Genomic DNA, 23,876 nt, shown 5'->3' with positions numbered 1-23,876 from the left:
AAAAAAAAAAAAAAAGAATCTTTCATTTTAATTTTGTATCAAATTAAACTGAAGAAAATATAGGGTATTGTTTAGTTGTATCTTGTTTCAAGATAACTTAATACTTTCTCAACAAAATTAAAAATAAATGTTTATATACTTTGATAGAAACTCCATTTGAAAACAGAAGAAACAACTTTAAATATGAAAATTATTCAATTTGAGTGTATTTACCACATAAGAAAATAAGCTATAATATTTTGTTTTGAAAATATATACAGAAATAGAAGTAGAGAAGTATAACTTCATTTGATTTCCTTTTTTTTTTTTTTCCCTTCTATATCTCTTCAGTTATCACCTCTTTCATTCTGCCATCTCACCAGTGAAAATCTCTCAAGTCTACCATAAATTTAGTATTTATGGTAAAATGCCAACCTATCAGCTATAATCTGTTGACAAGAACATTAGCAAAATGTTATCCAAAAGCTCAGAGCAAAATGGGATATGTTACTTTCCAAAAGCATGTGTTTCTCATTGTGCTCATTAAAGAAAAATCACAACATTGATCTCAAAATGTGGAAAGCACAGTGGGACTTATACTGCATTGCTCCACAGACCATCACATACAGGCAGACTTCTACATACTTGTGTAATACAAAATAATTCTGCACTGTTGGTTTTAATAGAGCTCTGCCACTTGTATAACATGGAAATGAGCCTTTAGTTTTTCAGAACTATTCATATGTTCTGTGTTTTCCCACGTGGAAAGAAAAAACAACTTACTCCACCTGCTGTCATTGTGAAAAGACTCAGGAGAATCCGGTCCAATACAGTGCATGCAGATGGTCTTCATTTAACTTTTGATAAGTTATTCAGCAACAAGGACCTAAGCGATATACGTGACTCAGATCTTTACATATGAAGCAAGTGCATTGTGGTTGTGTAAGGTTAAACGTGCTGCCTTACGTAATCCACCCTGAAAACCAGAATTTCTAGTTTCACTTGGAGTTTCACTAGTTTATGATTATGGCAAATAAGTAATCAGAACGGAGCTGTGTCACTGTATAGGTACACTTTAAATGCATTTTTATTTCAATATTGTCTAAATTAGATACTTTCTGCAGCATGATAAGATTTTAATTGATTTCCTTATATAGATTGTAGAAGGCTGTTGTTACCAACACATTTTTTTTAAGTCTTATTCTGACTATCTTGTTTATGACAGTACTTTGGGAAGTAAGGATTAAACCAGTAAATTTAACAGTGACCTCTAGTCAATAAATATACGATGAAAATGCATGGTAAAGTATTCTCTTGGCAAGTACAAGTGCAAGTGGTATGATGAAGTTAAGAAAAGGAAAGGGGAAAAGATCTGTAGAGAACACTGCTTAGAGAGCACTGAAACTCTGCTTTCACAGAGTTTCTCTGTGAAACTGAATCCCCAAATAGGACTGAAATCATTGCCAAAAATGTGTGCCCTGCAAAAGCAGAAGCTGGAAACCAGCATTTCATTAGCAGGTACAGTAGCTCAGGCAGCAGCAGGCTATACTCCCTGGGCATGAAATGAAGTCCTTAGTTTTGTCATGTCTTTAACTTCTCTTCATCACTGTCTGTTAGCTCTGACTTTCTCCTTTCTCTTCTTCCATCTCCTTGATGATATTGTACGGTTCTTTCTGCTTTGAATTCTTAATATCCCGCTTCCCCTGTCCATCCTGCATTGTCTTATACTTTGTTTTATATCCTTCCTCTTAAATTTTGTCTTTGTACCATGCATCCTTCAGTATCTGAAAATAAATAACAGTGAGGAATACATGGTATTAAAAACAATCCCAGGCAAGCCTGTAGAAGGCAGAAAGGAAGAAGGGCTTTACATCCAAAGAAGCTGAAACAGCCTGAGGTTTTCCAGCCTCTGCACAGTCGGTCTGAAAGCCTTAGAATAATCCTGGATATTTCAGTGTGTAGATTCTTGTGCCATGTCTGTGAAAGCTTACGTTTTTGAACACACTTATGAAAGGAATCTTTTGCAAGTTTTAATCATCATGGCTTAGTTAGACTACATATTTTTCTGTTTTTTCCATCTCCATCATTGGGTTCACTGTAGACTCTAAAGGGAAGATTGAAGCAGCCAGTGCCCCTCTGCCATGCTCCACTTCATACATGCAGTTCATCACTTGTAAAGCACATCTGTTTCTTAGCTGTGTTATATCTTGGAAGGCTCTGATCTTTGCAGAAATGTCTGCTAATTTCTTAAAATATAAGCTCTTGGGGAAATGGTATTACTTCATTAGTCTTATAATTAAGACAGCATAATATTTTCTATCAGAAGGGCTTGTTTAGTTGCTTGCAAGTTTTCCAGGCTTTACATGATTGGATGTAAATTTTCCAGGGCTAATACCAGGCATGGGCTATCATTTTCCTCCCTGAAAGTAAAAAATATGGCTCAGAACAGTATGAGAAATCCTTCATTGATGTACTTTGGAAGAAGGGCTTGAGATTTCATAGGGGAGACAGGTATACTGCCAATGATACCAAACTGGGAAGTGCTGTTGACTCCCTGGAGGGACAAGAAGCCCTGCAGAGGGATCTACATAAGCTGAAGTATTGGGCAGTGAGCAATGGCATGAAGTTCAGCAAAGGAAAATGCTGGGTCAGTGCATGTTCTGCACCTGGGTTGGAGTAGTGCCAGACACAGGCACAGGCTGGGAGAGGAGTGCCTGGGGAGCAGCTCAGCAGAAAGGGACTGGGGGTGCTGGTGACAGCAGGCTCAGCGTGAGCCAGCAGCATGCCCTGGCAGCCAGAGGGCAAATGGCACTGAGAGGTGCATTAAGCACAGCACAGCCAGCCAGTCAAAAGAGGTGATGCTCCTGTTATATTTAGTGCTGGTGCAGCCTCACCTTGCACATTGTGAGTGGTTCCGGGCTCCACAATATAAAAAAGATGTTAAGGTCCTTGAAAGCATCCAGAGGAGGGCAACAAAGCCAGTAACAGGGCGTGAAGGCATGTCCTGTGAAGAGAGGCTGAGGGCATTTGGGTTGTCTGCTCTGGAGAAGAGGAGGCCGAGAGGCGACCTCGTTGCTCTCTGCAACTCCCTGAGCAGGGGAAGCTGGGGGGGGGGGAGGTGTTGGCCTCTGCTCCCTGGTCACTGATGACAGGACGTGAGGGAACAACACAAAGCTGCACCAGGGGAGGGTCAGGCTGGGCGTTAGGGAAAATTTCTGTACCATGAGGATGGACAAACACTGCAACAGGCACCTGCTAGGGAGGTGGTTGATGCCCCACTTTGGTTAGCCCTGAAGCGGTCAGGCAGTTAGACTCGATGATCTTTGAAGGTCCCTTCCAACTGAATTTACTCTACTCTACTCTACTCTACTCTACTCTACATTAAGGTCTTACATGCTGTCTAAGAAAACTATGGTGCAAACTGACCAAGCCTTTGAAAATAAAATTGCCCTTTATATGTTGTAACCAAGCAGAGTTATTAGAATTTGACACTCTCTAGATGTTTTTGATATCCTGGGAAAGCCCAGAAAGTGCTTGGAGCCTTCTCAGCACAGAGAGAACGCGCTGGGGGTACCCTTAGTAGACTTCTGTCCCAGCTTCTGCGCTGATGTTTATCCACAACAGACTGCAAACCTGGCATGGATTAAAAGCTGGCTCAGCTGCACTGTTTATCCTGCTCAGATAACAGGAGGGAACAGTGGCACATGCAAGCCTGTTCAGGTTTCCATGTGCTGAGTAAGGGCAGCGATCACAGGATGGTCATATGATGAAAGGAATTAAATAAGACCCCAGAGGATCTCTCTGTCTCTCTTTCTCTTTCGCTTTCCACATATCTCTCCTTGTCCTATGTGAAACAATTCCTGAAGTTAACAGACATTGTTCTCTGAATAAACTACTACATATAGTACAATGCCAAATGCCCTGAAAGGTAGGCCCTAGGCTTTTCAAGCTGGATGTCCAAAATTAGTAGAGAATATTTATGATGATCTCCTATTGCCTTAGTCCCTTTCTGTGTTGTTTCTCCACTGTAAAATAGTTTACAAACAAAAGTGCCACAAAAAGAACTTTACGAATATTTGTAAAGCATTCGGATATTATAATCATGAGCACTATAATAGAGGCTTCTAGGAAATTAGCCATTCATGTAATTTTATAACTTGTATTGAGAGCAGAGACTAAATGTACAGTAGATAAACTCTATCTATGCAATGACAAAACAAAAAGCAGGGTAACTATTCATTGAGCAGCACTCATATTCACACTGTAGGAAGCAGTAGATGTGGCCATGTAATTAAAGATGGTATCAGAGTGGGTCTTCCTGAAAGTGGCTGAATTGATGCCAGGAAAGCTATATTAATATTACCAACTCTTTACTTCAGAGTTCTTGACTTTGCGGCTACAGCTTTCTCTGAATGTAGATGTTGAGGCACTTAAAATATAAAATTTACAGACCACTGAAGCTTTTCTTTATTTGTTTTAGCTATTGTATGAACTTTCTGCATTACAGAAGAAACTGAGATATATTTGTTTTCACTGTATATAATAGCTGTTTTTCTTTATCTTCATCCAAGGCTTTTGCTCTAATTGCAGTAATTCTTTGCTCTTCTTAGTTCAAAAAATCTTTCATTCTCCTCATAGTTTAGCACTACAGATACAATTAACACAATACAGTTAACCTACTGGGGGGCCAGCTAACCTGTTTATCACCATCATTTCTTTTGTAATGGAGACTTCAGGACAAGAACCACAGGAACCACAACAAACCTTCCCAGTTCCTGGGATTTAGTGTTCTCATGGGATTTACTGTAACATGAGAGTGTAAATTCCAGTTGCAAGAATTTATGACAAATGAGAAGTGATAATCCAGGATAGGATCATGCTGTCCATTTTAATATCTTTAGTGTTTTTGAAAATCAGTTTCACATGACTGATTTCCTGCTATTTTTTCTGTTATGTCTTCACCCATTTTGAATGAGCTTGCCATGTAGTCCTCAATGATCTTTTCTCCCCTTTCCTCCTCCCCATTCCTCTTGTAGTAGTCACAATGTCTATATGTGGCTATACCTTACTTCTGACTCAGCCCTCTGGATTTTGTCCTTTAGCTGGGCATTCACAAAATTCAGAGTATGTCACATACCTCTGCCTTTAGCCTTATTTTACCTCCAGTCCTGTGATTTGAATGAAAAACTGAAATAATCCCACCTTATCCCAGCCACAGCTAGTTATTAAAGCACATTCAACTACGTCAGATATGAGATGTGGAGATGATTCTGACTTTGGTCCTGTGCATGTTCAATCTAGGTGAAGTAGAGAGAAAAGTGGGAAGTTTTACTCTGATGAGCCTAAATGATAATGGGTGCCGTAGTCTGAACTTTCACATCATTTTCTGTTCTGGTCTTCAGTACAGCTAACCAAAGAACATTGAAGGTTCTGGTGAAATTTCCACGAAGGCTAAGGAAGATGGCTTGGTGTTTGGCTTGGTGATGAAGATCTTAGCAACATCTCAAATAGGGATGGCACACTGAGTCCTTAATTATGAGCTTAGAATTGCTATTGAATGGGTTTGCAAAGGGGCTGCCCAGGGGGAGGTTATGCTGCCAAAAAATTTCTCCAGTAACAAATTTTTCGCCTCAGATGTGGTTGGGAATCTTTGGCTATGGTTCCTCCAATGCAAAAGCAAGCAGTAGAATTAGGGGAAAGACAAGTGCTAGAGTTGGAGGGAGGTGGCACAGGGGCCATTCAAAGAAGGTGAAGGCTGCAGAAAGATTTGTCTCCTTAGGACATTTTCATCTGACCCATGCCAAGGAGTCCCTCTCCAGAGGGACTTGGCCCATGCCTAATGTGAGAGGTAGGAGAGACAAAGCCCAGAGGTCCAGTATGAGTGGGGCTGCTATGGGACTGCTCAAGGCAGGGATAGCCTCTAGAAAGACACGTTCCCTAATAAATAAGATATGTTCTCTGAGAAGTATTTTGAAGCTTATTCCTGGGGTTCATTGTCTAATACTCAAATAAGACCTAGGGCTATCCCATGCCTAAGGCTGTGCTTGAGGGCCAGGTTAGGGTTAGGGGGGATGCGTTACCCCCAGTGTTAGTGGGGCTGCAAGGGGCTGCTGAAGGAGGGGTAGACTGCCAAATGAATTCTCCCTTGAGAGTTTTCTCACCTAGTCCATGGATGAGGGAGTCTGAGGGTTTCAGCCCATGTCTAAAACTGGGTTAAAAGTGCAGCAAATCTCAGAGCTGTAGTGTGGGTGGGACAGTGGAAAGGGGCTACCAAAGGATGGTTGAATATGCCAAATCTTTGTTTCCAGACTGCTTATTCATTTGATGTGACTGAGGCTCTTTGACAGAGGCCAGTCCATGCCTAGGGTTGGGATTAGGAGTGAGATTAATCCTATAACTCCAGTGTGACTGTGACTGCTAAGGGAGATTGAAGCTGCAGAAAGACTTGTCCCCTGAGAGATTTTTCAGGGTGGTGGCCCATGACTGGGGGTCTTTGGGCTAAGCCTCAGACCATGTCTAGGGTGAGCATTAAAATTGAATTAGTTTTAAGGTTAGCAGAGTGACAAACTCTAGAGCTCCAGTTTGAATAAAGCTGAACAGGTCTGTTTGAGAAAAGTCGAGTCTGCAGAAGGACTTGTCTCCTAAGAAGTGTTTTGTCTGGCCCATGACTGTTTATCTTTGGCTAAGGCTCAGCCCACATCTTGCATTAGAGTCAGGTGAGACAGATCCTAGAGCATTAGTTGTAATGGGACAGTAAAGGGGCTTTGAAAAGGCTCAGCTAGATGTGGTTGAGGCTGCAAAAAAAATTGCTTCATGTCTTCTTCATACAGGCTATGACAGGAGGTCTTGGATAAAGCTGGTACCATGCATATGGTTAGCGTATGTGTTAGGGTTAGGGATTTAAGAGAGACCAAGCATAGAGCACCAGTGTAAGGGAAGCAAAGGAGCTGGTCAAGGAGTGGTAGGCTGCCAAAAAACATTTCCACAGAGAGCTTTTTCACCTGGGCTGGTAATTCTTTTTTTTTGGGCTTAGTTTTGGGGGTTGGATAGAGTTAATTTCAGGAGACAGAAGGAGTCTGTAGTTCCCAGTTGGGATCCTCTGTCAAATCTGCTCTCTCTACCTCAAATGAATGCATTGCACCGAAGGCAGAGACATGATCAGAATGAGATATTGCTTTAATGGTAAGGAACTGAAATGTGGTGGGACCACTCTCATGACTGGAGTGCTGCAATGACTGGCTATAGGCTCTTCAGAAGGGACAGGCAGCACAGAAGGAGTGGTGGCGTGGCTCTCTATATTAGAGAGTGTTTTGTTGTGGAACTTGAGGCTGGGAATAATAAGGTTGAGTCCCTATGGGTTAGGATCAGCGGGAAGGCCAACAAGGCAAGCGTCCTGGTGGGAGTCTGTTATAGACTGCCAAACCAGGATGAGGAGACAGATGAGGAATTCTACAGGCAGCTGGCAGAAGTTGTGAAATAGCCAGCACTTGTTCTCATGGGGGACTTCAGCTTCCCAGACATATCCTGGATATACAATACAGCCCAGAGAAAGCAGGCTGGGAGGCTTCTGGAGAGCATGGAAGATAGCGTCCTGACGCAGCTGGTTAGTGAGCCTACCAGGGGAGGTGCCCCACTGGACCTTCTGTTCACAAACAGAGAAGGACTGGTGGGAGATTTGGTGGTCAGGAGCTGTCTTGGGCAGAGTGACCACGAAATGGTAGAGTTCTCTATTCTTGGCGAAGTCAGGAGGGGGACCAGTAAAACTGCTGTCTTGGACTTCCAGAGAGCAGACTTTGAGCTGTTCAGGACACTGGTTGGCAGAGTCCCTTGGGAGGAGGTTCTCCCAGAACCAAAAGGGCAGAGGAGTCCAGGAAGGCTGGACACTCTTCAAGAAGGAAATCTTAATGGCTCAGGAGAGATCTGTCCCCACGTGCCCAAAGACAAGATAATGCAGAAGAAGACCAGCCTGGCTGAACAGAGAGTTGTGGCTAGAGCTTAGGAAAAAAAAAAAGGTTTGTGACCTTTGGAAAAGAGGTCGGGCCACTCAGGAGGACTACAAGGATGTTGTAAGGCTGTGCAGGGACAAAATTAGAAAGGCCAAAGCTCATCTGGAGCTCAATCTGGCTACTGCTGTTAAAGATAACAGAAAATGTGTTTATAAATACATAAACACGAAAAGGAGGTCTAAGGAGAATCTCCATCCTTTACTGGATGCGGTGGGAAACTTAGTGACAAGAGATGAGGAAAAGTCTGAGGTGCTTAATGCCTTCTTTGCCTCAGTCTTTAGCAGCAAGACCAGTTGTTCTCTGGATACTCGTACCTTGAGATGGTGGAAGGGGATGGGGAGCAGAATGTGGCCCTCATAATCTGCGAGGAAATGGTTGGCAACCTGCTACAGCACTTGGATGTACGCAAGTCGATGGGGCTGGATGGGATCCAGCTGAGGGTGCTAAGAGAACTGGTGGAAGAACTGGCCAATCCCCTTTCCATCATTTATCAGCAGTCCTGGCTATCAGGGGAGGTCCCAGTCGACGGGCAGCTAGCAAATGTGACGCCCATCTACAAGAAGGGCCGGAGGGTAGACCTGGGAAACTATGGGCCTGTTGGTTTAACCTCAGTCCCAGGGAAGCTCATGGAGCAGATTATCTTGAGTGTCATCATGCAGCACTTGCAGGGCAATCAGGCAATCAGGCCCAGTCAACATGGGTTTATGAAAGGCAGGTCCTGCTTGACGAACCTGATCTCCTTCTATGACAAAGTGATGCGCTTAGCGGATGAGGGAAAGGCTGTCGTGTGGTCTACCTTGACTTCAGTAAGGCTTTTGACACCATTTCCCACAGCATTCTCCTCAAGAAACTAGCTGCTCATGGCTTGGACTGGTGTATGCTTCATTGGGTTAAAAACTGGCTGGATGGCTGGGCCCAAAGAGTTGCGGTGAATGGAGTTAAATCCAGTTGGAGGCTGGTCACTAGTGGAGTCCCCCAGGGCTCAGTATTAGGGCCACTTCTCTTTAATACCTTTATCAATGATCTGGATGAGGAGATTGAGTGCACCCTCAGTAAGTTTGCAGACGACACCCAGTTAGGTGCGTGTGTCAATCTGCTCGAGGGTAGGAAGGCTCTGCAGGAGGATCTGGATAGGCTGGACCGATGGGCTGAGGCTAACTGTATGATGTTCAACAAGGCTAAGTGCCGGGTCCTGCACCTGGGACACAACAACCCCAAGCAGCACTACAGGCTGGGAGATGAGTGGTTAGAAAGCTGCCTGGAAGAGAAGAACCTGGGAGTATTGGTTGATAGTCGGCTGAATATGAGCCAGCAGTGTGTTCAGGTGGCCAAGAAGGCCAACAGCATCCTGGCTTGTATAAGAAACAGTGTGGCCAGCAGGGCTAGGGAAGTGATTGTGCCCCTGTACTCGGCTCTGGTGAGGCCGCACCTCGAGTACTGTGTTCAGTTTTGGGCCCCTTGCTACAAGGACATGGAGGTGCTTGAGCGTGACCAGAGAAGGGCAACGAAGCTGGTGAGGGGTCTGGAGAACAAGTCTTATGAGGAGCGGCTGAGGGAGCTGGGGTTGTTTAGCCTGGAGAAGAGGAGGCTCAGGGGCGACCTTATCGCTCTCTATAGGTACCTTAAAGGAGGCTGTAGCAAGGTGGGGATTGGTCTATTCTCCCATGCTCCCAGTGTTAGGACGAGAGGGAATGGGTTAAAGTTGTGCCAGGGGAGATTTAGGTTGGATATTAGGAAGAACTTCTTTACCAAAAGGGTTGTTAGGCATTGGAATGGACTGCCCAGGGAAGTGGTTGAGTCACCATCCCTGGGGGTCTTTAAAAGACGTTTAGATGTAGCCTTTAGTGATATGGTTTAGTGGAGGTCTTGTTAGTGTTAGGTCAGAGGTTGGACTAGATGGTCTTGGAGGTCTCTTCCAACCTAGATGATTCTGTGATTCTGTGAACAGAATGGAAGGTAAGAAAACCTGCTTTGCGTACTCTTTTTTTGGATGTGGATATTTGTGTTTTTTGTTTTCCCACTGGGGTTTTACCTTCTTCTAGGCATGTTGCCAGACACTGGAAACTCTGCCAGGGATATAGCATTGCAGGCATTTGCCTTCTTATCTTTCTCTGCTTTAGGGATTCTGCCTGTGGCTGTGCAGCATGCAATACCCTTGGACCATGTTACTTTTCCTCTCTTCCACCTTCCAGATTAAAAGTTCTTGTCATATCTTCCTGTTATACGAAAAAAAAAAGTGAAGAAGTAGAACTAACTTTTTTTTTTTTTTTTAACTGATTTGTATGTAGCGAAGCATATGGATACACCAAGCAGAGCCAGGTAGATGGGTGCTGTGGTAATTAGAGAGCAGCGGTTCATTGCACACTGGAAGACAGAGGGCATCTGAGCAAAGAAGGTGGTGGAGCCGAGTAACACCATCAACTTCAGCTAATCTTTTGACTCGGTTTCGATTCAAGCTGGACTGAATGGGTGAGCGTAGGTGACACGATCGTTATTTCTCAAGAACTTGCCCATCAGGAATAACCACCAGCATTCAGCTTGAAGAAGTTTTATAATTTATTTTCCTGGAAGAAAGGGGCTATAGAATAGGAGTGTAGGTATTCGTAGTGATACTGTTAGAGTCAGGAAATGTGCCATTATCTAGTCTGCTATGATCCATGTGTGATCCTGTGGGTTAAAAAACCTACCGGTGGAATCGATCACCAGTAGAGATGGGATCACTACACTCTGAATGACCACAACGTACCTCACTGGTATTCTCATATGGGGGCATCATCTGCACCAAGTAAAGACAGTGCTTGTTATGGGCCTACGTGAAGGTCATCTTTTCTGTCCCTAATGTCTTCCTATATGTTGTGGCCAGAAGTGACCTGGAAGTAGCCTGCAATTGTTAATGAAAGTATTCCTGTGAGTTGTGAATGATGGTGGAAACAACAATGATTTCTGAGGAAGCTGCTAGAAACAATCCCCCAAAAGTATGTTTGACATCCTATAGTGAAAATGGAGAAAGAATGGGATGTTGAACACAGTGCTGGCCAAGATATTAAATGGCGTGCTCCTGCGTCTCACTGACAGAAGTGCAACAACCAGACAGCTCCTGCTAGAAACAGAAATTTATGCCCAAGTCTGAATGCACTCATTTGTGCCATATGATGCACACATCTGGCATTGATAATAATGACCAAAAATGATCTGGCTGCAAGCCGAAGTTCAGAATAAAACTGTGTATGAATCATTGATTCAACAAGCTCCTGAACTGACTAGTGTCAGTGGAAGACACAGATGTCAGAGATACTGCTGGTTAGGTAACCTGGGTAGTGGATGGTGCTTGATGTTTTAGTTTTTCTAAGCAAAAAAAATAAACTGTTTTTCCAACTGTTCTATTTCAAAACCTTCATTTAACTTGGAGCTATAAAAACAAATAGATTTACTAAGGAGAGGGTGTTGTGGTCTGACCTTCCTATCCCACAGAACTATATCTGATGGTGAGCAATTACTTTGATTCATTATTACCCTTAGAGCACTTTTTCTTCTAAAATACATGCCTTTGGATGAAGTAAAATATTAAGCCTTTTGAAGCATAAGCTCAATCACTAGTAATTGAAATAAGCCCTTCACTCTTTATAAAAGGAGTTTAAACTTTCATTTATAATGAAAATAGTACTTTGAATTCAGATGTGCTTTTGTTAAAAAAAGTGAATAGCAAATTAATTTATTTGCTTTGAGGTTAAGGAGATTTTTTTTTTTCTATATTATTATTATTGCAAACCCATATTGGACTAGGAGGCTGTTAAAAGTAGTCTTCACGATATTGTTCTGAAACATACTAGTCACATCATATGAAGTCATGCAAATTAGGGAATACACAATATGTGTCTGCTTTTCTCCCTCTGTAATAATTGCCTCAGTTACACTTGTCTTGTCAAATACTGTTTGTTCTAATTATCTTATTTTGCCAGCAGCATCTTTTTAACTGCTGAATTTGCTTGGAATCAGATGCTCAGTCCTGATGACTGATGATCAGGAAGCACTTCTTTTCTCTGTGGGTGACTGAGGAGTGACACAGGTTGCCCAGACATCCCTGGAGATCTTCAAAAAACACTTGGACATGGTCCTAGGCAAACAGCTGTGGGTGACCCTGCTCTAGCAGGGGGCTGGGGACCAGATGCCTTCCAGAGGTGGCTTCCAACCTCAGCTGTTCTGTGATTCAGTGAATATCAGTTCAAATTCTTTAAAAGCATGTAGTTTACTAGTTTTCAGATGTTATTCTCAAGCATATGTATTTAGAAATTTCACAAAGGTTCTAATTAGCTTTTTACGGCAGATAAATTTTCTTTGGGATTTGAATAGTGTTTAACTATAGTGTACTCTGTCCTCTCATTCCTTTGATGAGAACATCAGTCAAGGATTTGAATGTTTATTGATTACTTTGTTTTCTATAGCATACTTAATGAATTAATTAAATAAATTAGTTGAATTAATAAGCTTACTAATTAAAATTATTACTAGAACATTCCAACTTTTTAATTAGATTTCTTTACTTGCCAAATATTTATCAAGGCCTATTTTATCCAAATCAATGTCAAGTCAGAAGACAGGAATGCAGTCTAGATTATCTGGGTTTCATTTTCTTTTGTTAACAAAGGATACTAGTGTAGGCTAGCACCATCTGTATTTACCTCTTTTTATTTCCTCTTTATTCATACAAAAACATTTATCATTCTGCATGCTTGCTCAGCCAAGGTTTCACCCAATGTTCTGATTTATTTTCTTCATTTCTCTTAATGATTGGAAGCATTATAGATACTAAAGCAATTTGTTGATGACTCCTCCTGTACTTTTCACTAGTAATTGACAAATCAAGTAGCTGAGTAGGCAACTTACATGTTGTGTGATACACTGATTTATCTTAAAAGTTTGCATAATGAGTTTATCTCTGATTAATTTAAAAAGAGTTTGCCTGCGAGTATATGGCACATCTTTGATAACCGTTTATCAACATTTACTTCAAATAAGAGGCAGAGCTAATCTTGGAAAGTACTTTGTATATTTGGTGGATAGAAGCTGAACACCATCCCAGTTGAAAATGCTGACTCATCTCACTCTTATTTCAATTTAATTTACATTCGGCACAAAGCAGCAAGAGAGATAACTAGTACCCTTAGAGAAGGAAACTAAAACTATTGTTTGAACAAGGCTTTGTAAACTACAAGTATTAGTGACAGAGGAAAAGTTTTGCAAATATTTTAATTTTAAGAGAAGTAGCCAGGAGTAGATTTTCACAGAATATCGATGTTCAGATGTTTGCTCTGACTTGAGAGACATATTGGTTCTGTTTTTTGAACAGCAGCAAAGCTGCAAAATTGCCAGTAACTCATTTGAGATACCAAAATGGAAGTGGGATGCGGAAGGCCTTAGCATGGATGGCCTCTTGGAACCCTACTGCATTTCTGTAGCTTTGGGGATTTTTGACTTTTAAGATGTCAGGATTTAGTGCATACCTGTACCTCTGCATTGTTCAAATGATGTCAACTGATTTAGCATCAGTTTCTGTTATGGTAGCATTGGCAAAATTTCCTGGTGAATTTTCCTTGAGACAAAGCCAATCTGCTGCTTTTGAATTTTCATTGCCTTGAAATCAGTAGGACTTTCCATCAGCAATAGAATCCAGATTTCATACAAATGTACAAGCAATATTTAATAACAATAATTTTGTCATGTAGTTTGTAGGGTTTTCTTTTATATTTTTTTCCATGTTATTGGAATTTTAATTAGCATATCACACATTATGTTTTAGTAAATATGCAGCAAGCTTGTAAAACTGAAATTGTCTTTCTAGCATGTTTCACTGACCGGTAAAATTAATAATTTTTATTTGTTTAGATGGTTTTTTGGCCCAATCAAGAGAGCAGATGCTGAGAAACAGCTGTTGTATCCTGGAAACCAGTCAGGAGCCTTCCTAATTCGAGAAAGCGAGAGTCTAAAAGGCGAATACTCCCTTTCAGGTATATTCTAGCTTTTCATCTTAAACTATGTTTAAAATGTTTGTCAGGGTCTGGACATTTACATTTTCATTAAACAGTGGACATGAAAATTAAATTAAAGTTTGTGATAATATGTATTACCCAGGAGATACATAAAGAAATCTTGGCAAGAGTAATTTAGGTTTTTACTAACTTTCATTTTATAGGCTTTGTTTATTACTATGATCAGAACACAAATTAACTTTCTTGTGCTTAGTACTTCTAGTGTTCCAGTTGTCTTGAAACTATTTTCATGTTAAAAATGTCAAAAATACCTTAACTGCTCTTCACTGTGGTGCTGACTTGTACACAAAATAGTAATTAAATGCATCTTAGCAGATGTCAGCAGTTTAAGAAAGTGAGGTGTCTGCTAGAATACAACCACAGGTTTATGCTTACTTGTTGTAAGGGAAAAGTGATGGGAAGATATTCAAAGCTGTTCTTCAGAATCAGCTGTATTTCATTGAAAAGTTACTTGTAAGTGTTGGTAAAAAGTTAGATTTATAATGATGATGATTTTTTGAAATATACTTTCAGTCCATTCTTTGAATCCAAAAGGCTATCAAATAAACACATCATTATTTTATTTATTTGCATACATTTATATGCCATCTTTTTGTGTCATAGACATTTGCCGTAATAGATGCACATGATTATTCATTGGTTATTTTCCATGGACATTTTTTTCAAACCTGTCATACCAGTGTGCATCAAGAATGTAATGTGTCTGAGACAACACCCAAACTTCCTAATGTTCTCTATGTATTTAATTCTATAAGCCAGTAAAGAATCTTGATGTTTGTGAATAAACTTGAAGCTGTCATGTGTGGATTTATGTCAGTAAAAGAAGAGGTGTCTTGTGCATAACCAAGTGCTTTCACATTGAATCCTCTTCTGCCTGGGTGTTCATGTCAGTCATCTTCTCAGTATAACTAAAAAATTCATCAAGCAACTTAATGAACTTCTGAGACATTCTTGGTTTCTCTTTCTGAATCAGAAAGAAAGGGTATGTATATACTTGCACTGTCTTGTAATACGGGAAGGTTACTTTTTATTGCCAAGACACAGAAATATATGTTGCCCATGGAGTGAAATACAGGGAAGTTTATGAAATAAGTATGATATTTACTGTTCTGGGAGAGTTCCTTCCACAGTTTTCAGCTAGCCCTCAAGGAAGTTTGCTTTTGCTAAGAAGCAATGATATGAAAACTAACATCAACAAGGAGTCAGACTGCTCCCAAACTGTGACAGAACTGACCCACTGTATGCACACCCTTTTATTCAAAGATCATACTGTAGCCACAGACTTTTAAAAATGTTTTCCCTTGATGTGCCAACTTATCCCTGTGTTACATGGTTTCAGCTTCCTTCAAGTGTTCTTCATCAGTGAACTGATTTCATCCAAGGACTGGGCTGGACTGATAACAGTAGGGTGTTATGCAGGAAAGGATAGCTATGCCTGTATTACCTGCTTAAAGCTGGCACTTGAATACAAGTTACCTTATTAAAAATCAGTGAAAAATCTTGTGTTTGTGCACCTAAGGGTGGAAATGCAATTTCTTTTTATTATTCCCCAAGAGTAACCGTCTAGAAAAGATTCAAAATCTTAATTCCTTACCCTGCCTCCTGACTAAATCTCTGAGATGAAGGCAGCAGTACCTTATTTACAGTATGAAGTACCACAGAAAAGTCAAAGAGAATGAAAATAGACATTAGTCCTGCATTCATGACAGGATGAGATCATCCTTGCTGCTGTTCATTGTTTTGCTTCCAGATCCTGGGTAGATACTATATGATTTCTTATTTAAAATATTTGAGTCAACTAAGTAAGCCTGTAGCACACTTTTTTTTTTTTTTTTTTTTTACCACAGATTTGTATATAAGCCTAATAGGGAACAGGAGATTTGATGATGGCTTATAACAACAAGATGCAGCCATCCATTTGGATTTCTTCCATGCTGGTTTGTTTGATGACAGAAGAACTGAAGAACATTATATATGTGGAGGCAAGGCTCCAGCTACAGCAGCCAGCCCTCCTTTGAGCACAAATGTGGGTTGACCTCTGAGCATATATGCATGTATGCAAGTGCCATCTCAGATTTATTAAATATTTGTGCTCTCTTAGGCAAAGAAGGAAAATAAACTCTCAAACAATCTTTAGACAGTGAGTATTAATGAAATGATTTACCGCTGCTGCTAGATTTTTTAGCAGCTTCCCAGGCTTGAATCTAATTTGGCCTCAACTTGCTACTTAATCTTGAATAAGCTAAATGTTATTATTGCTTACTGATCAGGCTTGACTGAATGGTGCCTGTTTTGTGTTGTGCAAGCTCTTTGTGTCCAATGTAAGAGTACACATAATGGTCGGGATATTGTATGTCCATAGTCTCATTACTTATGTCTACTTTTGAGAGATCTAGTGCATTCTAATGTAAATGCTGAAGTGGGTTGTAATGTGGGGAGAATTAATTGGAAGGAAGGTTGTTTAGTTCCCCAGATATTATGAAAAATGCGTTTTTTTTTCTGAATCTCTCCTGGAGAGAGAGAGTTCCATCAGGAGTAACGGAACACTCAAAGCAAAGCAATGTTTTCTTGAGGAACAGTGAATCAGGACTATTTCTTTTAGGATGTCTTGGAGAAGTAACCATCTCCCATTTAGAATATATTCTGATTTCTGTTTCCAGCTTTTTCAGTGTAGAAAAAATAGACCCCCAAAATCCCATCATCTGTAGGATTGATTGGATTTTCTCTACTTGCTATTGCTTCTCTGGTTTCACTCCAGAGACGATGATGATAATGGCTAAAAAGTGATAACCTACCTTTCAGAATTAAGGTCTTTCAGAAAGTTTTGTTACTCACTGTCCAGTCTAACATTTTTTTTTCCTTTTTAGTTTTATTTTGCTTAAGAAATAGAAGAGGAGAGAGATTTTTACCCAGGCACACATAAACTGTTAAATTTTATGACTTTCATGGTTGATATCCACACTCATATGGGCAATGTGAAAGAGACTTAATGTTAATGAGAGAGAGAAATGGATCTCTTCAGGATAATAAAAAAAAAAAAAAAGGAAAAGAAAAATGGGAGGTAGGGAGAGGGAAGCAGTAAGCCCTGCCATTCCTTAAAAGGACACTTTTCACTTCTATCTTGCCTTGATGGGAAAATTTGTATTCTGTAAAAAAAGACAAATGAATATTTAAATTAAAAACAAAAAGTGGTGTTCAGAAAGGTTTTTCTCAGCTGCAAATGGTTAAATGGAAAGCATATCAAACTACATAGGGCACTGAGATGTGTTGCTATCATTTTAAAGTGTTTGACATTTTAAAAATAGGTTTTCCCATTTTAAAAATGCACATGTTGTAGACAGATTTTTATGTTGATGACTCCAGCGTCTGGTGTGAAATATATTAAATTTTAAACATGTTGGTGCCATCTTAGACGTTGCCTCTTTCTAATTAAAAGCCATAATTTAGATGTGCTCAGCTTAATTGAGTGTCATTGCCAATGATGGCAGGAGGCTCTCTACTTCCCCCCTTACTGAATAATGGTATCTAAAAGACTTAAATGACAATGCAAATGGTTTGTGTTCTCTTCCTTTTTATTTTTTTTCTTTCTCCCCCCCCCAAAAAAAAAGATTGTGTGGTTCCCACTAGTCCAGATTGGCTTTAGGCCTAGGAAAAATAGGTAATCATTTAAGGCAGCAGACTGATAGGAGTGGCAAAATCATGGCTGTAGCAGAAGACTGATCTCGGGGCAGCCACTGCACACGTCTGTGCTGGTGAGAGTGATCCAAAAAGCCTCCTTCCTTCTGGCCCCACCTGGGACATGGTGACCGGGCACTGCTTTTGGCCTTGAGAAAGGCAGGCTGTGGCCCTGTTGTTAAAATGTCTCTTTTGTCTTCTGGTGAAGGACAGGGGGGAAGTAAGGGCTGGGAACTCCAGGGCTGTTTTAGCTCCTGCTTTCCTTTCCTGCCTACTGCTCTGCACTGTCAGTGCTGGGGGAGGACTGCTGGGAGGAGAGATGCTGCGATGCTGGCAGTGATGATGGCCTAGTGTCTCCATGACTCATTTGGTGAGGATGTTGACTCTGCTACTGTCACCATAAAATTTAGTTTTGCTGCCCTGGGCTGTAGATTACTTTATTCTCATCCTTGGGGTTGCAAAATTTATTTCTGCATGGCCCAGACTTACAAAGATGGGAAGCAGGGAGAGAAGAATGCTTCTCTTAAACTAAACCATGAAGAAATCTAATAGAGAGCTGAGATTCTTTTGGGGGCAAGGAAGTTGAGGAGAAAGCCACTGCAGTCTTCAAACCCAGTAGCTGTCAAGCTGTGTGAAGCTGAAGATGAAATCCTGTCCTGTTCAACAGGCTGATTGGACCTAGGGAAGACTGAAAGCACCAAAAGGTTATGGCTAGATCTTCCCAGAGCAACACGTGCTCTGTGTCGTGCATGGGCAGAGGAGTTGCACCACTCTGCAGCTTTTGTAATTGTGTGGTGCAGCACTCATGCAGCCAGGATCAGCCCCAGGTTACAACTGAACAGTCCCCAGTCAAGCATTGCACCAACCCTCCCCTCATTTGCTTATCACAGGCAAAGGTTCTGTCAAACCAGAAATTTTCTCCAAGTTATCCGCACAACATCCCAGACTCACCTAAAGGGAATAAAGAGCTATGAAATTACCATAAACCAGCAATGTTACCTTACAGGAATAAGAAGCCAATGAAAGTAGTATACAGTAGAATAAACCATCATTTTCCTCCACAGTCTTAAGAACTTTCCCTTTGGTCAGAGATAAGGCATGGTGGATAGACTGCTTTTTCTCATTTATTATTTCCTTGTTCAAGTCTCACTTTTTGGTTGAGGTAAGAAGGTTAGAACAACTGATTGGCAAACACTGTTTGGCGGGTCACAATTTGATGTGAAATTGAGGAATGCAGTCTAACTAACAGCAGAATGCCATGAACCGTGATAAAGTATTTGGTATCTACAAAATCCAGTATAAAATGGATCCTGTCCAGAACACTGACGTAACCATTACTCACAGATTTAGATAACGTAAGGTCAGAAGTTTGCACTAGTGTGGTCTGACGTATATACTGGCAACCATAAAGCTTCATACAAGGCTCCTTTAAGAAATCTGAGCACATCTTTCAAACCAACTCTTACTTTAAGATTAGCTGCAGCTGCATTGTAAGTAATAAATATAATACTGCTAATAATTAAAACAGGTAGTCAAACTACTATCACTTTTGATATAATACTGAGACTGGATTAACTCAGTCATCCTGCTGCCCTTTTATTCAGTGAATCATAAATAGCAATTCATTTGTCCATATGCATTTTACTTGAAACTTTGAAAAAGTCAATATATTTTCAGTCTGTTGTTACTGAATTACTCTTTGCTTCATTTTCCTTTAGCACCATTTTTGAAACATGTATCACAAAAATGTAAATACATTTTATAATTAAGAAAATACTAATTAAATGCGTTAAAATAAAAAGAATGGCATCTGAAAAGCCTGATGTAGTTATCTTTATACTCAGGAGTTATATATATGTATATGTATATATAACTCCTGTAACTCAGGAGTTACAAATATTCTCATTTCTGATCCTCATGCCGAATTGTAGACTGGTAATTCAGCTCTCTAAAAATATTACCTGTGGCAGAAATAAAATCCTTTAACATTTTCAACAGCTCCTAAATGCCCTCTGGTGGCCTAGCATGACAATCGCACAGTACAGCAGAAAAATATTTGATCATACATGATAGCGATTAAGAAGATTTTTATTTTTTATTTTTTATTAGCAAAATGGTGAGAGAAATATACTTTATACAATCTTTGTTATTTGCAAGCAACCAATAACTTGGAATATATTTTTTTCTATGTGCAATATGTAGCTGTCTGTGTATTCTTCTTTTACTCTAACTAATGTGATCAACAATTAAATGCCTAAATAGAGTAGAATAGTTCCACTGGAAGGGACCTACAAAGATCATGCAGTCCAACTGCCTGACCACTTCAGGGCTAACCAAAAGTTACAGCACGTTATTGAGGGCATTGTCCAAACCCCTCTTGAACGCTGATAGGCATGGGGCATCAACCACCTCTCCAGGAAGCCTGTTGCAGTGTTTGACCACCCTCACAGTACAGAAAATTTCCCTAACACCGAGTCTGACCCTCCCCTGGTGCAGCTTTTTGCCTTTCCCTCATGTCCTGCCATCAGTGACCAGGGAGCAGAGGCTGGCACCTCCCTCCCTGCTTCCCCTGCTCAGGAAGTTGCAGAGAGCAAAATTCACGTGAAGTGTTACAGTATCAAGGATCTATCCGCAACAGTAATTCCAGAGGGGAACAATAACAAGCTTGTCAGTAATTAGATATTCAAATACAAAAGGCTGAGGCTGCTTATAGGATGGAAAGATATTTCCATTGAATTAATTACTTAACTAAGAATTGCCACTAGTCAACACACCTAAATTAAATATGTTTAAATATGTTTGCTGGAATTTCAGTCTCTGATTTTTCTCTCTGTTTTCTGTTTTTACGTATTGCTATTTCTGTCTTTTTCCGAAAGGTGGTCCTTCACATTTAGTCCTGCTCCAGTGTGTCTCCCCCTGGCCATTCCTCAAACTCACTGGATGATTCCCGTTTTCTGTTTTGGTTTGATTCTTAATCTCAGTGGCCTCCACAATAATTGAGCAGCCTGTGTCCCATCACCTTGCTCCCACACCAGCTCTAAACGGCAGAAAAAAAGAAAAAGAAAAAGAAAAAGAAAAAGAAAAAGAAAAAGAAAAAGAAAAAGAAAAAGAGAAAAAGAAAAAACCTATCCACACTTTCAAATACTTGTTTCTCACTTAATTTCATTACAGCTTGGTACCATTCCTTGAGCTCTGAGCATTTTTCCACCTGAATCTCCCCATATCAGAAAACCTTCTTCCACTGATGCATGTATCTTCTGTTTGAGATGCAAAACATATATCCTAGTAGTTAAACATCTTCCTTTTTAAGTTGTGTTTTATATGGCCAGGCTTCCTCATTAGCAGCCAAGTTCATTTTATGGCACCGTTAATGTTAGAGCTAACAGCTGAGGCATTGATAGGAGTTAAAACAATTATACTATCCAATGCATTAGGTGAGTGCATTTTTCTCCATCTCTGGTCTGCTGCTGCTTCTCTGTCTAGATCCTGTTTGCAGGGGCCTAGCTTTCCTTCTGGCACTGTCAAGGAGTGCTCTGATGGTCACAGGGAAGGACACTTTGAGTGTCATGAGATGCACCTGAATAACCTACTGGAAGTGAGGAGGTGAAGGTCTTTTTGATTACAAAAGAACAGATAACAATAAAATACATTTCAATGCAAAGGGTAGTCATCAGCTATTCAAAACCAAGCATTATTGTCTTTACTTTTACATATTCCAAGCACACACAAAACTCAATAAAACCCATGGAAAATGTGAGTGCTTTCCAGAAAATCATAGTTTATGGACAATATATTTGCTCTAACATGCCTACCAGTTCAGAAGCTGTTGTTTGGAATGTTTATACTGACAAATGGAATATTAAAAATGGATCAATAGATTACTTTGAATTAAATGTTCCTGGCTGTTTTTGTTGTCCTACAAAAACACACACAGAAAACATTTCATGTTGTGGAAAACATGTACTGCCTCACAGATAATGTCCTTATGTATTGTTGTGTCGATCCATATGGTGGAGGCAAGAATCTCCAAACCTAAAAAGAAAAAAAAGTTAAAGACTGATAGACTGGATATGCTAAGCTACCTAAACAGTGGACTTTGGTTTGAAAGAGATTTTGGATAGTTGGCATTTTTGAAAATAATTTATTTTAAGGTCCTCACAAATACCTTTAGGAATCTAATATCTATTATGCTCATCAAAAGTTGTATTGTACTCTTGCTGTGATACCTGGAAACTTAATATATTTAAATCTTCTTAGTTTTAGATGGTGAGTCTGTGAAGCACTACAGGATCCGAAGTCTGGATAAAGAAGGCTTTTTCCTAAGCAGACAGAAAGTTTTTAAAACTCTGAATGAGTTTGTTTACTATTACAGTAAGAACAGTGATGGCCTTTGCGTGGTGCTTGGAAAACCATGTTTAAAGGTATGTGTGGATAGTACAGTGTGCAACATAGTTTTTGTAAGCTAATTTGTCAGGTGTCAGTCAGAAAGTACTAGCCCCGTAGCTGCTTCCACCATTTCAAAATGGTAATGATCTGCGTATTTTCAGGAATTTTTGGGTAGCAATACAGTTTCATTCTTGAGGCTGATATGTTAATAACAAAATACCATGCCATTTTGAACAAATCATATTGCAGTTGGAGGAGAAAATATGACAAATAGTGATTTCTTAATACCTTTTCGTAATTGTATATGATGATGAAACCTCCAGCTTCATAACTCCAGCTGTGCATAAGTAATTTCTGAGACAAAACCACAAGGTACAGGCAAGCAATACATCACTGTTCAAAAAAGCTTTCTAGGAGGATGACTTCTAAATTTAACTTTTAATGTCAGGATATTTTCTTTAGGATATTTCTTATTTCTAACAAAAAACAAACAAACAAAAACAACCAAGAACTGGGCTCTATTTTGTGTTCTCAGATTATTTAATCATGTTTGTGCTCTCAGGGAACATTTGTATCAGATTCAACTTAACATGATGTAGTTAACAATGACTTGGATATTCAGTTGAAAAAAAAAAAAAGAGAAATCTAAATTAACATAATATTTATTTTCTTTTATCAGGTACAAATTCCTAATACTTTTGATTTGACGTATAAAACTGTTGACCAGTGGGAGATAGACCGAAATTCTTTGATATTCGTTAAAAAATTAGGATCTGGTCAGTTTGGTGAGGTATGGGAAGGACGGTGGAACAATACTACCCCTGTGGCAATCAAAACATTAAAACCAGGTATGTGAATTGCTCTTAATTGCTAATAATGTGAAATGCTGCCAAAGCTGCTGCTTTATTTTTTCAATGGTATTAAAAAGAGACCCTATCAGTATATGCAACCATTCTTAAAATCATTGCACTTAGACATGAAGGCTGGGAAAACTCAAGGTCCAGACAGTCTTTAGTATTTTGAATGACAATTTTATATAGTTTTCTGTTTCTGTGTGAGCTGGACAAATTCTTTTTCAATATCTATATTACATAAAAGGCAACCCCAGCAAGGCCAACTCCTTTGTACAATGTTGCTGGTATGGAATTGAGTGTCTACATTTCATCTGTAGGTGAAGTAATCAATTTAATTCTGGTTTGTCATTGCTAGAATTGTTTCTGGTGACTACATGCTATATTATAAAGACTCTTTTGGAAGACATACTGTGTTAAGCTTGTTGTATTTAAGAAGTACTTTAATCTCAATAATGACTGAATCAATCTTCTTAGGTTTTAATACACAACATTAATATGTTTGCATATAATATAACCTTGTGACTAAAATAGCTTTTGATACTTCTTCTTGATTATTTTTCATTAACTAAATCTGTGCATTTTAAGTTGACAACATAAAACATCTGCCAGCAGATGGCAAGAATCTCATAGAGAAGAAAGGTAGCCTGGATGATATATAAATTTTTTAAAAAGCTAACATTACAGTTTGTTTTTATTAACTGAAAAAACTCAAGTTGGGCATTAATGATCCTGTTTCAGAAAACAAAACAGATTGATATCTTTGGTTCAGAAGAACAACTAAATATGCTTGAGTCCTAGCTGAATTGTCTCCTGAACAGGGAGGCATTTAAGCATGCATTTTAGGGCTATCTTCCATCACAGTATTATTTCTGTTTTGGGACTTGCAAACTGAAAGCAAATAAGAACCTTGTCTTTTTCTTTCTCTTACC

At 39.7% G+C, this 23,876-nt stretch overlaps 1 protein-coding gene across 1 annotated transcript in view; it reads left to right on the top strand.

The window, feature by feature from the left end:
* Nucleotides 1–23,876, top strand: part of FRK (fyn related Src family tyrosine kinase) — a 61,110-nt gene that overhangs the window by 13,086 nt on the left and 24,148 nt on the right. Inside the window, exons 3-5 of the mRNA XM_035538576.1 lie at nt 13,869–13,990; nt 21,965–22,128; nt 22,773–22,941. Coding sequence (XP_035394469.1) covers nt 13,869–13,990; nt 21,965–22,128; nt 22,773–22,941 — 455 coding nt within the window. The remainder of the gene's footprint in view (nt 1–13,868; nt 13,991–21,964; nt 22,129–22,772; nt 22,942–23,876) is intronic.

Source organism: Cygnus atratus, chromosome 3 (genome assembly GCF_013377495.2).
Source record: "Cygnus atratus isolate AKBS03 ecotype Queensland, Australia chromosome 3, CAtr_DNAZoo_HiC_assembly, whole genome shotgun sequence".
Taxonomy (NCBI): Eukaryota; Metazoa; Chordata; class Aves; order Anseriformes; family Anatidae; genus Cygnus; species Cygnus atratus.
The sequence above is the reverse complement of the archived record's forward strand: the minus strand, read 5'-3'. Positions and strand labels throughout refer to the sequence as shown.